Source organism: Oryx dammah, unplaced genomic scaffold (genome assembly GCF_014754425.2).
Source record: "Oryx dammah isolate SB20612 unplaced genomic scaffold, SCBI_Odam_1.1 HiC_scaffold_3, whole genome shotgun sequence".
NCBI lineage: Eukaryota > Metazoa > Chordata > Mammalia > Artiodactyla > Bovidae > Oryx > Oryx dammah.
In genome coordinates this window covers 43,594,949-43,610,774 of record NW_024070187.1, presented here as the reverse complement: position 1 = coordinate 43,610,774, position 15,826 = coordinate 43,594,949, and the positions used below count along the sequence as shown (strand labels likewise).

Below are 15,826 nucleotides of genomic sequence, written 5' to 3'. Positions count from 1 at the left end.
AGAGTCAAAGAGTGAGATTGGCTGGTTGATCCTGGCAAATCCTCACAAGTGATCATATCATTTTCCCAATTAAATCTTTTTGACATCTTCCTATTGCCCTGGGGATGGATAGTCTTAACATCCTTAGCATAACAACTTAGGCTCTGTGTGAAACGGCCCCTTCTTGAATCTGCAGGATCATGTCTTTCTCATCTCATTGCACTCATGTTCTCTCTGTCTGTGGATTATGCTCAGTTGTTAAGTCACGTCCGACTCTATGTGACCCCAGGGACTGTAGCACACAAGCTTCCCTGTCCTTCACTATCCCCTGGAGTTAGCTCAAATTCATGTCCATTGAGTCGGTGATGCTAACCATCTCATCCTCTGTCAGCCCCTTCTCCTTTTGCTTTTAATCTTTCCCGGCATCAGGGTCTTTTCCAGTGAGTCGGATTTTTGCATCAGGTGGCCAAAGGATTAGAATTTCGGCTTCGGCAATAGTCCTTTGAATATTCAAGGCTGATTTCATTTAGGATTGATTGGTTTGATCTTGCTGTCGAAGGGACTTTCAAGAGTCTTCTCCAGCACCATAATTCAAAAGCATTAATTCTTTGGTGCTCATTCTTCTTTATAGTCCAACTATCATATATGTACACGACTACTAGAAAAACCATAGCTTTGATTATACAGACCTTTGTCGACAGAGTGATGTCTCTGCTTTTTAATATGCTAGGTTTGTCATAGCTTTCCTTCCAAGAAGCAAGTGTCTTAATTTCATGGCTGCAGTCACCATCTGCAGTGATTTTGAAGCCCAAGAAAATAAAATCCGTCACTGCTTCTACTTTTCCCCCTTCTGTTTGCCATGAAGTGATGGAACCAGATATCATGACCATAGTTTTCTGAATGTTGAGTTTTAAGCTAGCTTTTCCACTCTCCTCTTTAGAGTGGTATCTTCTGCATATCTGAGGTTGCTGATATTTCTCCCAGCATTCTTGATTCCAGCTTGTGATTCTTCCAGCCCAGCAGTTTGCATGATGTATTCTGCATATAAGTTAAATAAGCAGGGTGACAATATACAGCTTTGATGCACTCTTTCCCAATTTTGAACCAGTGCATTTGTCCATGTCCCGCTCTAACTGTTGCTTCTTGACCTGCATACAGCTTTCTCAGGAAGCAAGTAAGGTGGTCTGGTTATTCCATTCTCTTTAAGAATTTTCCAGTTTGTTGTGATCCACACAGTCAAAGGCTTTAGTGTAGTCAATGAAGCAGATGTCTTTCTGGAATTCTCTTGCTTTTTCTATGATCCAATGGATGTTGACAATTTGAGCTCTGCTTCCTCTGCCTTTTCTAAACCCAGCTTGAACATCTGGAAGTTTTCAGTTTATGTACTGCTGAAACCTAACTTGATGGATTTTGAGCATATACTTGCTAGCATGTGAAATGAATGCAATTATTTGGCATTGCCTTTCCGTAGATTGCACCTGATATTTTAAAGTTTTGGAGTCTTTTCATAGGCTGCTTCCTCTGCCTGGGAACACTTCCCTACCTCTTTACCTGGCCAACATTTACTGATTTTTAGGTCTTTAAATGTCTGTTTCTCAGAGAGTTCTTCCCTAACCTTCACTCTAGATAAGGGCCACCTGTTATATGCTCTCACAGTACTTGTTCCCTTTAGATGGCCTAAAAATACTTACCAGATATAGTTACCTGTGTGTTTAGCTATTTAATACCTGCCTCTCTCCTTCTGGTAAGTGTCATGAGGGCAGGAACTATGGTTATTTTGTTCTTCCCCTTTTCCCAGCACTTAATTAAATGCCACATGGGAGTGTAATAAATATTTGTTGAGTGATAAGTAAATGAAGTAATTAAGAATAGACAATACTGATGCAGGTTAGTGGCTAAAATCATGGCTCGGGGAGCAGATGGGGTTCAAGTGTTTTAAATGCTGATCCCTCTATTAAGAGCTCTGTAAATATGCCCTTACCTTCAGCAATGTAGAAACTTCAGATTATCAGTTCACATTGAATTTGTCTGACTTGGGAAACCTAACTCAATAACCAAACTCTAGGAGAATAATGTGGGATGTAAATACCCATTTAATTAGCAGCAGTACTGCATAGCCCTGAAGCACATGGACTGTCCTGGGATGAATCCAAAACTGTCATCTTGGCCACAATATTCAGCCTCTTGGTACATCAATTTCCTCACCTGTAAACAAAGCACCTGTGTTTAACCTGTCAAACCTGTCTAATTCACAGCACCCAGTTTAATGTTGCTATAAGGATCCAGTGGAACCTGATAAGTGCTTTATATGTGTTGGCGAATATTACTTATTAATTTAGGTTGAGAGACACCTCTGGCTTGACAGCTGGAGCTGGTTAGCTGCAGAAGACATTTCCTCTGGGTGAGTAAATTCAGGCCATAGACCAAATAGACTAGAGTTGTTTGGTAGAGTAAAAGTAATGGAAATATCCTCTGGCAACATTTCCAGAAAGCTGGAAGGGAGCTAGAGGACAGATCTCCATCCTAAGGACTGTTTTGCCTGAAAATCCATGGCGAATCACTCAGACCCAGAATTCTACTCCTCCTCACAGAGAATGTAAACACCCTGGGAGATTTTGGTCCTTTGCTCCCCTTGTAGATTCCAGAAAGCCCATTATCCTTAGGGAAAAACGGCCTCTCTCCAGTCATTCAGGTCGCAACACCACTGGTTAGTTTTCTTTAAACACACCTTAGACCTAAGGAAGAAGTCTTATCACCTTGATTTCAGTTCCTCCTTTGCCAAATTTCCTTGCATATTCATGAGAGGCTGATGCCTCTTATGGTGGAACATTTCTGCAGGTAGAATTCTAATTTTTCCCTCATCATTTCTGAACATTTTTAGGGCACTTATATAGTAGCCCTCAAACTGGGAAACTGGAGACCTGAGCCTGGAATTGCAAGAATGAGATATGGGTTTTAATTCTGACTTTGATACTAACTGGTGAACTTGGTCATAATCTATGGCTTAGGCTTCTTCATTTGAAAATGAAGCAGAAAGATAAAATAAGCTAGATACCCTTTTAGGTTTGCAATTCAGAGATTTTGCATCATGCTCTCCAACAAAACTCAATATATTGTTAATGTACTTTCAGGGTAGAAAGTTGTACTGAATATTTTATAAATGAAGATATTAACTTTTCTTTGTGGTGACCTTGGAAAGTAGATTTGGTACTCCCCCCCAAAAAAAGATTTCAATTCTGAGGATTGGATAAGAACCCAAATACGGTCTTCCAGGGCATCCATATAACCATTGCACAAAATATTGGGTTGGCCAAAAGGTTCATTCACTTTCTTCTGTAAGATGGCTCTAATAGTGCTTAGTTGTCTTTAACATCATTCAAAACAATTTTGTTAGATTGTATTGTGACAGCTGTCAGATCAGCATGCATTTTAAAAAAAACTTATCAAAACTGATGAATTTTTGTGTAGCCATTTTAATATTGCTGATGGAAGAAAAAAGGCAACATTTTGGGCATATTATATTTTGTTATTTCAAGAAAAGTAAAAACACAACTGAAATGCAAAAATGATTTGTACAGTATACGAAGAAAAATGTGTTGAAGTGGCTTGCGAAATTATTTATCACTGGACTACACTCCATGGTTAGGTAGACCAGATGAAGTTGATGGAGATCGAGACATTGAGAAGAATCAACGTTATATCAGGCAGGAAGGAGCCAACATACTCAAAATATCCAAATTAAATATTGAAAATCATTTGCACCAGCTTAGTTATGCTCAATGCTTTGATGTTTGGATTCCACATAAGTTAAGCCAGGGAGGGTGGCAGGGAAAACTTCTTGATCGTATTTCTGCAAACGATTCTTTACATAAACATAATGAAAATGTTCTATTTTAAAACAGATTGTGATGGGAGATGAAAAGTGGATACTGTACAATCATATTGAAAGGAAGAAATAGTTGGGCAAGCAAAATAAACCATCAACAACCACATCAAAGGCTGGTCTTCATCCAAAGAAGGTGATGTTGTGTATTTAGTAGGATTGAGAAAGGGTTCTCTATTATGAGCTCTTTCTGGAAAACCAAATTATGATTTCCAAGAAGTACTGCTCCCAATTAGACCAACTTAAAGCGGCACTCCACTTAGTCAACAGAAAATGCATAATCTTCCATTAGGATAATGCAAGACCACATATTTCTTTGATGACAGGCAAAACTGTTACAGCTTGGTTGGGAAGTTCTGATTCATCTGCCATATTCACCAGGCACTGTCCCTTTGGATTTCCATTTATTTTGGCCTTTACAAAATTCTCATAATGGAAAAAATTTCAATTCCCTAGAAGACTGTACAAGGTGCCTGGAACAGTTTCTTCTCAAAAAGATAAAAAGTTTTGGGAAGATGGAATTATGAAGTTGCCTGGAATATGGAAGAAGGTAGTATAACAAAACAGTGAATACATTGTTTAATACAGGTCTGGGTGAAAATGAAAAATGTGTCTTTTATTTACACTCACCTGGCTTGGGTTGGTTTACAGATCTTTTCCTTGTGTACTTCTTCTGGTAATGAATGTAACTGAGCACACAGATAGGCTCTTAGTGGGGAAAGAGTCACAAAAGTCTTAGTCATTCTACCCCAAGTTTGCCATGGCTTTAGAGAGAGCTGCAAAGGCTGTGTGACAAAACGTCTCTCAGCCTTAGTGTCTACGTCTATAAAATAACACCAACTTTGCAGGGTTACTGTAAGAATGAGAACAGCAGTAGGGTTAATACTGCAGAAGCACATAGGATTTCAATTCAGTTCAGTTACTCAGTTGTGTCTGACTCTTTGTGACCCCATGGACTGCAGCGCACCAGGCTTCCCTGTCTATCACCAACTCCTCGAGTTTACTCAAACTCATGTCCGTCGCATCTCCTCCCAACTTCAATCTTTCCCAGGATCAGGGTCTTTTCAAATGAGTCAATACTTCACATAAGATGTCCAGAGTATTGCAGTTTCAGCTTCAGCATCAGTCCTTCCGATGAATATTCAGGATTGATTTCCTTTAGGATGGACTGGTTGTATCTCCTTACTGTCCAAGGGACTCTCAGTAGCCTTCTCCAACACCGCAGTTTAAAAGCATCAATTTTTTGGTGCTCAGCTTTCTTTAGAGTCCAACTTTCACATTCATACATGACTACTGGAAAAACCATAGCTTTGATTAGACAGATCTTTGTTGGCAAAGTAATGTCTCTGCTTTTTAATATGCTACCTAGGTTGGTCATAACTTTCCTTCCAAGGAGCAGACCTTTGTTGTCAAAGTAATGTCTCTGCTTTTTAATATGCTGTCTAGGTTGGTCATAACTTTCCTTCCAAGGAGTAAGCGTCTTTTAATTTCATGGCTGCAATCACTATCTACAGTGATTTTGGAACACACACAAAAAAAGTCTGACACTGTTTCCACTGTTTCCCCGTCTATTTCCCATGAAATGATGGGACCAGATGCCATGATCTTAGTTTTCTGAACGTTCAGTTTTAACCCAACTTTTTCACTCTCCTCTTTCACTAAGAGGCTCTTTAGTTCTTCTTCACTTTCTGCCATAAGGGTGGTCATCTGTGTATCTGAGGTTATTGATATTTCTTCCAGAAATCTTGATTCCAGCTTGTTCTGCATCCAGCCTGGCATTTCTCATGATGTATTCTGCATAGAAGTTAAATAAGCAAGGTGACAATATACAGCCTTGACGTACTCCTTTTCCTATTTGGAACCAGTCTGTTGTTCCACATCCAGTTCTAACTGTTGCTTCCTGACCTGCATACAGGTTTCTCAGGAGGCAAGTCAGGTAGTCTGGTATTCCCATCTCTTTCATAATTTTCCACAGTTTGTTGTGATCCACACAGTCAAAGGCTTTGGCATAGTCAATAAAGCAGAAATAGATGATTTTCTGGAATTCTCTTGCTTTTTCAATGATCCAGCAGATGTTGGCAATTTGATCTCTGGTTCCTCTGCCTTTTCTAAAACCAGCTTGAACATCTGGAAGTTCATGGTTCACATACTGTTGAAGCCTGGCTTGGAGAATTTTGAGCATTACTTTACTAGCATATGAGATGAGTGCAATTGTGTGGCAGTTTGAGCATTCTTTGGCATTGCCTTTCTTTGGGATTGGAATGAAAACTGACCTTTTCCAGTCCTGTGGCCACTGCTGAGTTTTCCAAATTTGCTGGCATATTGAGTGCAGCACTTTCACAGCACCATCTTTTATTTATTTATTTGCTACAATGGTGCTGAAATGCTTTTTAAAATATAAATTTATTTATTTTAATTGGAGGCCAATGCACCAATGAAATTAAAAGACGCTTACTCCTTGGAAGGAAAGTTATGACCAACCAGAATCATGGATTCTGGTCCCATCACTTCATGGCAGATAGATGGGGAAACAGTGGAAACAGTGGCTGACTTTATTTTTCTGGGCTCCAAAATCACTGCAGATGGTAATTGCAGCAATGAAATTAAAAGACATTTACTCCTTGGAAGGAAAGATATGACCAACCTAGACAGCATCTTAAAAAGCAGAGACATTAGTTTGTCAACAAAGGTCTGTCTGACGTCAAGGCTATGGTTTTTCCAGTGGTCACGTATGGATGTGAGAGTTGGACTGTGACAAAAGCTTAGTGCTGAAGAATTGATGCTTTTGAACTGTGGTGTTGGAGAAGACTCTTGAGAGTGCCCTGGACTGCAAGGAGATCCAACCAGTCCATTCTAAAGATCAGTCCTGGGTGTTCATTGGAAGGACTGATGCTAAGGCTGAAACTCCAATACTTTGGCCACCTCATGAGAAGGTTGACTCATTGGAAAAGACCCTGACACTGGGAGGAATTGGGGGCAGGAGGAGAATGGGACGACAGAGGATGAGATGGTTGGATGGCATCACTGACTCAATGGACATGAGTCTGAGTGAACTCTGGGAGTTGGTGATCGACAGGGAGGCCTGGCGTGCTGCGATTCATGAGGTTGCAAAGAGTCGGACACGACTGAGTAACTGAATTGAACTGAACTGAATTACTTCACAATATTGTATTGGTTTTGCCATACATTGACATGAATCCGCTACAGGTGTACATGTGTACCCCATCCTGAATCCACCTCCCACCTCCCTCCCCATCCCATCCCTCTGGGTCATCCCAGGGCACCAGCCCTGAGCACCCTGTATCATGTATTGGACCTGGACTGGCGATCCATTTCACATATGATAATATACATGTTTCAATGTCATTCTCCCAAATCATCCCACCCTTACCCTCTCCCTCAGAGTCCAAATGACTGTTCTACACATTGGTGTCTCTTTTGCTGTCTCGCATACAGGGATATCGTTACCATCTTTCTAAATTCCATATATATGCGTTATTATACTGTCTTTCTGGCTTACTTCACTCAGCTTTCATCACAGTCCAACTCTCACATCCATACACTTACTTCACACATATAATAAGCTCCAGTTTCATCCACCTCATTAGAACTGATTCAAATATATTCTTTTTAATGGCTGAGTAATACTCCATTGTGTATATGTACCACAGCTTTCTTATCCATTCATCTGCTGATGGACATCTAAGTTGCTTCCATGTCCTGGCCATTATAAACAGTGCTGTGATGAACACTGGAGTACACGTGTCTCTTTCAATTCTGGTTTCCTCAGTATGTATGCACAGCAGTGGGTTTGCTGGGTCATATGGCAGTTCTGTTTCCAGTTTTTTAAGGAATCTCCACACTGTTCTCCATAGTGGGTGTACTAGTTTCCATTCCCACCGATAGTGTAAGAGGGTTCCCTTTTCTCCACATGCTCTCCAGCATTTATTGCTTGCAGACTTTTGGATAGCAGCCATTCTGACTGGCATGAAATGGTACCTCATTGTAGTTTTGATTTGCATTTCTCTTGAGCACCTTTTTGTTAGCCATCTGTATGTATTCTTTGGAGAAATGTCTGTTTACTTCTTTGGCCCATTTTTTGATTGGGTCGTTTATTTTTCTGGAATTGAGCTGCAGGAGTTGCTTGTATATTTTTGAGATTAATTCTTTGTCAGTTGCTTCGTTTGCTATTATTTTCTCCCATTCCAAAGGCTGTCTTTTCACCTCGCTTATAGTTTCCTTTGTTGTGCAGAAGCTTTTAATTTTAATTAGGTCCCATTTATTTATTTTCCCTTTTATTTCCAGTATTCTGAGAGATGGGTCATAGAGGATCCTGCTGTGATTTATGTCGGAGAGTGTTTTGCTTATGTTCTCCTCTAGAAGTTTTATAGTTTCTGGTCTTATGCTTAGATATTTAACCCATTTTGAGTTTATTTTTGTGTATGGTGTTAGAAAATGTTCTAGTTTCATTCTTTTACAAGTGGTTGACCAGTTTTCCCAGCACCACTTGTTAAAGAGATTATTTTTTCTCCATTGTATATTCTTGCCTCCTTTGTCAAAGATAGCACCATCTTTTAGGATTTGAAATAGCTCAACTGGAATTCCATCACCTCCACTAGCCTTGTTCATAGTGATGCTTCCTAAGGCCCACTTGACTTTGCATTCCAGGATGTCTGGCTCTAGGTGAGTGATCACACCATCGTGATTATGTGGGTCATGAAGATCTTTTTTGTATAGTTCTTCTGTGTATTCTTGCTACTTCTTCTTAATATTTTCTGCTTCTGTTAGGTCCACACCATTTCTGTCCTTTATTGTGCCCATCTTTACATGAAAAGTGCCCTTGTTACATTTTTTTAAAGAGATCTCTAGTCTTTCCCATTCTATTGTTTTCCTCTATTTCTTTGCACTGATCAATGAGGAAGTCTTTCTTATCTCTCCCTGCTATTCTTTGACTCTGCATTGACAACAGAGGATGAGATAGTTGGATGGCATCAGCGACTCAATGGACATGAGTTTGAGTAAACTCCGGGAATTGGTGATGGACAGGGAGAACTGGTGTGCTGCAGTCCATGGGGTTGCAAAGAGTCGGACACAACTGAGCGACTGAACTGAACTGGTTCAAATTGGTACATCTTTCCTTTTCTCCTTTGCCTTTCACTTCTCTTCTTTTCATAGCTATTTGTAAGGCCTCCTCAGACAGCCATTTTGCTTTTTTGCATTTCTTTTTCTTGAGGATGGTCTTGATACCTGTCTCCTGTACAATGTCATGAACCTCAGTCCGTAGTTCTTCAGGCACTCTGTCTATCAGATCTAGTTCTTTGAATCTATTTCTCACTTCCACTGTATAATCGTAAGGGATTTGATTTAGGTCATATCCGAATGGTCTAGCGGTTTTCCATACTTTCTTCAACTTAAGTCTGAATTTGGCAATAAGGAGTTCACAATCTGAGCCACAGTCAGCTCCTGGTCTTGTTTTTGCTGACTGTATAGAGCTTCTCCATCTTTGGCTGCATAGAATATAATCAATTTGATTTCAGTATTGACCATCTGGTGATGTCCATGTATAGAGTCTTCTCTTGTGTTATTGGAAGAGGGTGTTTGCTATGACCAGTGTGTTTTCTTTAAGCCTTTGCCCTGCTTCATTTTGTACTTCAAGGCCAAATTTGTCTGTTACTGCAGGTGTTTCTTGACTTCCTGCTTTTGCATTCCAGTCCCTTATAATGAAAAGGACATCTTTTTTGGGTGTTAGTTCTAGAAGGTCTTGTAGGTCTTCATATAACCATTCAACTTCAGCTTCTTGAGGATTACTGGTCAGGGCATAGACTTGGGTTACTGTGATATTGAATGGTTTGCCTTGGAAATGAACAGAGATCATACTGCCGTTTCTGAGACTGCATCCAAGTACTGCACTTTGGATTCTTTTGTTGACTATGGACCTACAAGACCTTCTAGAACTAAACACAATCACAGAAAACTAACCAATCTGATCACATGGACCACAGCCTTGTCTAACTCAATGAAACTATGAGCCATACCAGGTAGGGCCACCCAAGATGGATGGGTCATAGTGGAGAGTTCTGACAAAACATGGTTCACGGGAAAAGGGAATGGCAAACCACTTCAGTATTCTTGCCTTGAGAACCCCATGAACAGGATGAAAAGACAAAAATATAGGACACTGAAAGATGAATTCCCCTGGTTGGTAGGTGCCCAATATGCTACTGGAGATCAGTAAACTAACTCCAGAAAGAAGAGATGGAACCAAGGCAAAAACAACACCCAGTTGTGGATGTGACAGGTGATGGACATAATGTCCGATGCTGTAAAGAGCAATATTGCATAGGAACCTGGAATGTTAGGTCCCAGAATCAAGGCAAATTGGAAGCAGGCAAATAGGAGATGTCAAGAATGAACACTGACATTTTAAAAATCAGCTAACTAAAATGGACGAGAGGCGGGGATGGAGAGGGGGTCAAGCTGGTTTTAGAAAAGGCAGAGGAACCAGAGATCAAATTGCCAACATCTGCTGGATCATTGAAAAAGCAAGAGAGTTCCAGAAAAACATCTATTTCTGCTTTATTGACTATGCCAAAGCCTTTGACTGTGTGGATTACAATAAACTGTGGAAAATTCTGAAAGAGATGGGAATACCAGACCACCTAACCTGCCTCTTGAGAAATCTGTATGCAGATCAGGAAGCAATAGTTAGAACTGGACATGGAACAGACTGGTTTCAAATAGGAAAAGGAGTATGTCAAGGCTGTATACTGTCACCCTGCTTATTTAACTTCTATGCAGAGTACATCATGAGAAATGTCAGGCTGGAAGAAGCACAAGCTGGAATCAAGATTGCCGGAAGAAATATCAATAACCTCAGATATGCAGATGACATCATCCTTATGGCAGAAAGTGAAGAGGAACTAAAAAGCCTCTTGATGAAAGTGAAAGAGGAGAGTGAAAAAGTTGGCTTAAAGCTCAACATTCAGAAAATGAAGATCATGGCTTCTGGTCCTATCACTTCATGGGAAATAGATGGGGAAACAGTGGAAACAGTGTCAGACTTTATTTTTGGGGGCTCCCAAATCACTGCAGATGGTGATTGCAGCCATGAAAAGACGCTTACTCCTTGGAAGGAAAGTTATGACCAACCTAGATAGCATATTCAAAAGCAGAGACATTACTTTGCCGACTAAGGTCTGTCTAGTCAAGGCTATGGTTTTTCCTGTGGTCATGTATGGATGTGAGAGTTGGACTGTGAAGAAGGCTGAGCGCCGAAGAATTGATGCTTTTGTACTGTGGTGTTGGAGAAGACTCTTGAGAGTCCCTTGGACTGCAAGGAGAGCCAACCAGACCATTCTAAAGGAGATCAGCCCTGGGATTTCTTTGGAAGGAATGATGCTAAAGCTGAAACTCCAATTCTTTGGCCACCTCATGCAAAGCGTTGACTCACTGAAAAGACTCTGATGCTGGGAGCGATTGGGGGCAGGAAGAGAAGGGGACAACAGAGGATGAGATGGCTGGATGGCATCACTGACTCAATGGACGTGAGTCTGAGTGAACTCCAGTAGTTGGTGATGGACAGGGAGGCCTGGTGTGCTGCAATTCACGGGGTCCCAGTGAGTCGGACTTGACTGAGCGACTGAACTGAACTAAAATGGACTGGAATGGGTGAATTTAATTCAGATGACCATTATATCTATCACTGTGGGCAAGAATCCCTTAGAAGCACATAATAGGCATGCAGGAAAAAGTTACGCCTTTGTTGCCAACTTTCCCTATTCCAGTAAAAACATCAATAGACTGCATATTGTCCTTTTCTTTCTTTTTCTTTTTAAAGACAAAATGTTAAATCAACTATACCCTGACACAATTTTTTTTTTTTTGAAGGCAAAACTGATTACGGTAAGTTTGACATTTTCTCACTTCAGTTTCCTCAAGGCAGCTGAGCTCAGCAGTTTCAAGGTCCAGACCTGGAGTTATAATTGAGTTCCAGTCCTAGCTCTGCCCTCCTAATGCCAGGGTAATGGATAGAACCACCTACCCAGCATTAGACTTTCTCTTTTCTCAATTTCAAAAATCAGAAGGGCATGAACGACCCAAAGGCTCAACACACTAGCAGCCCACCAAGAGGGCTGAAAGTGGTGGCAAGAGGAAGAAGCCAGGCACGGAGGAGTAAGGGCGGGCCTACGAGGCAGCAGGCGGGGCTGGAGTTCCCGCCTCCGCTGCGTGCGCGCGCACTACAGACGCAAGCACGCACATCATACCGCGGAAGCGCGCGCGCAGGCCCAGCCCTCGTCGCCGCCGCCATTTTAGCTCCTGGTTCCGGCCGCACGGTGTAGGCTGTTGTAGCGGGAGGGGTGGGGGTTCTCCAGAGTTTGGAAGGTGCCCTCGACTGCGCGGATAGGGCCGCGAGGGTTTCTTTTTTTCCTCCTTCATAACCGCCTGCTCGAAGAGTTCGAAAATGTCTAAGCGACACCGGTTGGACCTGGGGGAGGATTACCCCTCCGGCAAGAAGCGTGCGGGGACCGATGGGTAAGCCAGGCCGGGGGCGCGAGGCAAGGGCTCGGGCTTTGTTGGGGTCCCGGCGGCGGACGGGCCAGGGAGGGCAAGGCCGAGCGGACCCCGGGGCCCGACGCTTTGTTTCCCTTTCGGCTCGGGTCATTGGCGGCGGGGCGCGGGAGAGTGGTGCCACTCCCGGCGTTCGGCCCGGCAAGGGCGCGGGGAGCTGAGTGGCGCGGCCGCCGCCCGGCCCAGTCGAGAGAGCGGAGAGGCCTGGCGTGGTCACTGGGGCGCCTCCTCCCCGGGCGGAGTCGAGCGAGAGTCACTTCGAGGGGAGCGGACGGGAGGGAACCGCGGACCTCGTGGTCTGGGCTCCCGGTAAGGCCTGGATCCGGAGGAGAGAGTGGGGGAGGGCGCGGCAGGAGTAGTCGCCTCCAAGGGCACTAGGTACTTCTCGGGCAGCGGGGTCTGGGAGAGGGCCTTGGCGGGAGGCTGAGTGCCCAGCAAGGGGAGAAGCGGAGGCCGAAAAGTGAGAGAAGCGCGTGGATTCTGGTGTAGGCGGGGGTGGGGGTGGTGGAAGTTGAGTGAGGCGTGCAGACGAGGAGTTACCGGGGGATGGGAGAGTAGAGGGCCAGCCGTGAGAAAAGAAAACTGGAATATACCTTTTGGGCAGCAGCTGGTGATTTGCGGCCGCTGAGTTTATACTTTGGCGGGAGAGCGCGTGCCTCGGTCCATTCAAACACTTCAAAGTAGGTCCAAGGCAAACTTCCGCTCTCTGCCCACGCTCCCGCCATCTCCTTTATTTCCTGCTTTGGCCGAAACGGTAGTTACAGGGTTATCCCTGGGATAGATATTAGAAGATAGTCTCTCTCTCTCTTTTTTTCCTGTGAGTTCTTTTTTCTGTCCCTCTTCCCCGCCCTCATTCATAAGTAGCTTTTGAAACAAGAAGGTCCTTTTCAAAAGTGTCTGGTACTTAAAACGGCAAAATGTCGCCCTTGGGCAGATTGCTTGGGAGTTGAAATACACAGGAGTTTTCCGATTTCTTTCTACTCGGCCTTTTCTTCAAAATGCAGAGAAATTTAACAATTGACTTTCGCAATTGCACGAAAATAATTTCTTGTTCAGTGTGTAGTTTATTCCCTGATGTACAGAGATTTATTCGAATAATTCAGGCAGGAGACTTGAAAGTCTGGATACCTTCAATACTTTGCATAATTTTGCATATTATTGTGTGTATACTTGTGCAGAATCGCTGTGTCAAGTCTGTATAACTTTTGAATTTCTCTTCACTCAGAGCCCTTCCTTTGGGTTGATTGAGGTGTCTGGGGAGTATAAGCCAGGATAGGGTGTACTTTTTGATATCTTTTCATGTATTGAATACGGAAAGTATAAGTATGTAAGATTTTAATCTTGTAAATTTTTTAGTTTGCCGTGTTAACGTCAGCTTTGTCGTTTTCGGCAGTGGACCCTCCCCCCTCCCCCCCATAACACACAGCAAAATTTTACAAACTCTTTAGACCTGGAAGTGACTTGAAAGAGAGTATAATTGTTTACACTCAAGGGATTGGAGGGATGAGGAATGAAGACCCAGAGTTGTTAAGGTGGCTTGTGCAACCTTTCAATTTACAGCTGAATTTAGAACCTTGATCTTTTGATTTTCAGTTTGCTTCTTGCATTTTCCAATACAGCACACAGACTATGACTAGTTCAGAGTCATTACAGCCTATTTTAATGACATTTATATTGGGTTAGTAAAGTAGGGAACACCTGCTTCTTTGTTCCTGTGAAGCAAAAATAAGTTGCTTGTCATCTGGCTAAGGTGCAACTTGGCGTCTTAATCTCTTTCACAGAGTTGAAATTGGAAAAAAATACATTGTAAATGAATGAATTCACATATATTATGATGTATGTGCACCATTCAAATGCTTGGGATTAGTGGTCCCATGATAGGGACATGGATTTGCGCCCTTTTTCTTGTAAATCTGGCATCTTTAGTAAAAATATGAACTTCTCAGGTCTTTGATGGTGAACTTATGATTCTCCTGGGTATTATAAACGACATCTACCTGTAGATGCAGGAGAGTTCATCTTTGAAATAAAGCTCAAGTTCTGAGATGTTTTGGTGGGGAATTTGTATAGTAATTAGTATGTCACCTGAATGTCATTTCTCATAGAACTTTATCTAGCAGTGAGTTTACAGTGTTTATAAGTGCTTGGGATTCCCACCCCCACCCCACTTAATAATTTTAAAAGTTACTTTTGTTGACTATCATGCAGCCTTGCATTTTTTTTTTTTAAGCCCTGTTATAGTTAACAGGTGGTTTTACCTGGGAGAGTAGGCCTGTCGGTCTTGTGAACTCCACTGCCAAACATGGATGTCCCATTTTCCCCATTCCTGAGAAGTGAAGGTAATTTCAGTGAGAGAATATACCTCAGATTCATGCTCCTAAACTGTATTTGGCTTTGTATACTCTTGCTATATTTTAGTTTTGGAGTCAGGTAGAGGCGTTGAAGGTTTCTGTTACATATTGACTTTCTTTTTTCCATTATTCACAACATTTTCTGTGTAAAATTATTAACCAAGTGACAGTGGCACCCCACTCCAGTCCTCTTACCTGGAGAAGCCCATGGACGGGGGAGCCTGGGAGGCTGCAGTCCATGGGGTCTCGAAGAGTGGGACACGACTGAGCGACTTCCCTTTCTCTTTTCACTTTCACCCATTGGAGAAGGAAATGGCAACCCACTCCAGTGTTCTTGCCTGGAGAATCCCAGGGCCGGGGGAGCCTGGTGGGCTGCCGTCTATGGGGTCACACAGAGTCGGACACGACTGAAGCGACTTAGCAGCAGCAGCAGCAGGGACTTTTTCATCTTAATATTTGTTTCTGTTATTACTGCCTGATAAGTTTTTTCTGTTAAAAATGTGAAGCAAATATAGTGATAAAATAATATGTATAGTTCCTGAAATACTTTAGGTACTATATGTGTATGTATATGTATATGTTTTTTTCACTTAAGTTTTGTGATGTAGGTGAGGTTAAGTAACTTGCCCCAGGGAACACAAGAAATGTCCATTCATAAAAATGTAAAAGGCAAAAAATTCTCAGATGCCTTCATCCCCTTCCTTAATCTCTTGATGAAAATTTGTTTTACTTATGTCTCTGCATATTTATTCACATGTATGAACTATAATATTTGATAGCAGTAAGATCTTTTTTTTTAATTGTATTGGAAGATACTTGCTTTACAATATTGTGCTAGTTTCTGTCATACATCAACGTGAATCAGCCACAGGTATACATATGTCCCCCCACCCCACCCCACCCCACCCCTTGAACCTCCCTCCCATTTCCTGCCCCATCGCACCCATCTAGGTTTTCACAGAGCAGTGGATTGAGTTCTTTGTGTCACAGCAAATACCTACTGGCTGGCTATTTTACATAGGGTAATATATATGTTTTCATGCTA

General features: G+C 42.3%; 1 protein-coding gene across 1 annotated transcript in view; it reads left to right on the top strand.

The window, feature by feature from the left end:
* Window positions 1–12,125: 12,125 nt before the first annotated feature.
* The window catches only part of DHX15 (DEAH-box helicase 15), a 55,090-nt gene continuing 51,389 nt past the window's right edge, over window positions 12,126–15,826 (top strand). The window contains exon 1 of the mRNA XM_040237937.1: window positions 12,126–12,394. Coding sequence (XP_040093871.1) covers window positions 12,324–12,394 — 71 coding nt within the window. The 5' untranslated portion in view covers window positions 12,126–12,323. The remainder of the gene's footprint in view (window positions 12,395–15,826) is intronic.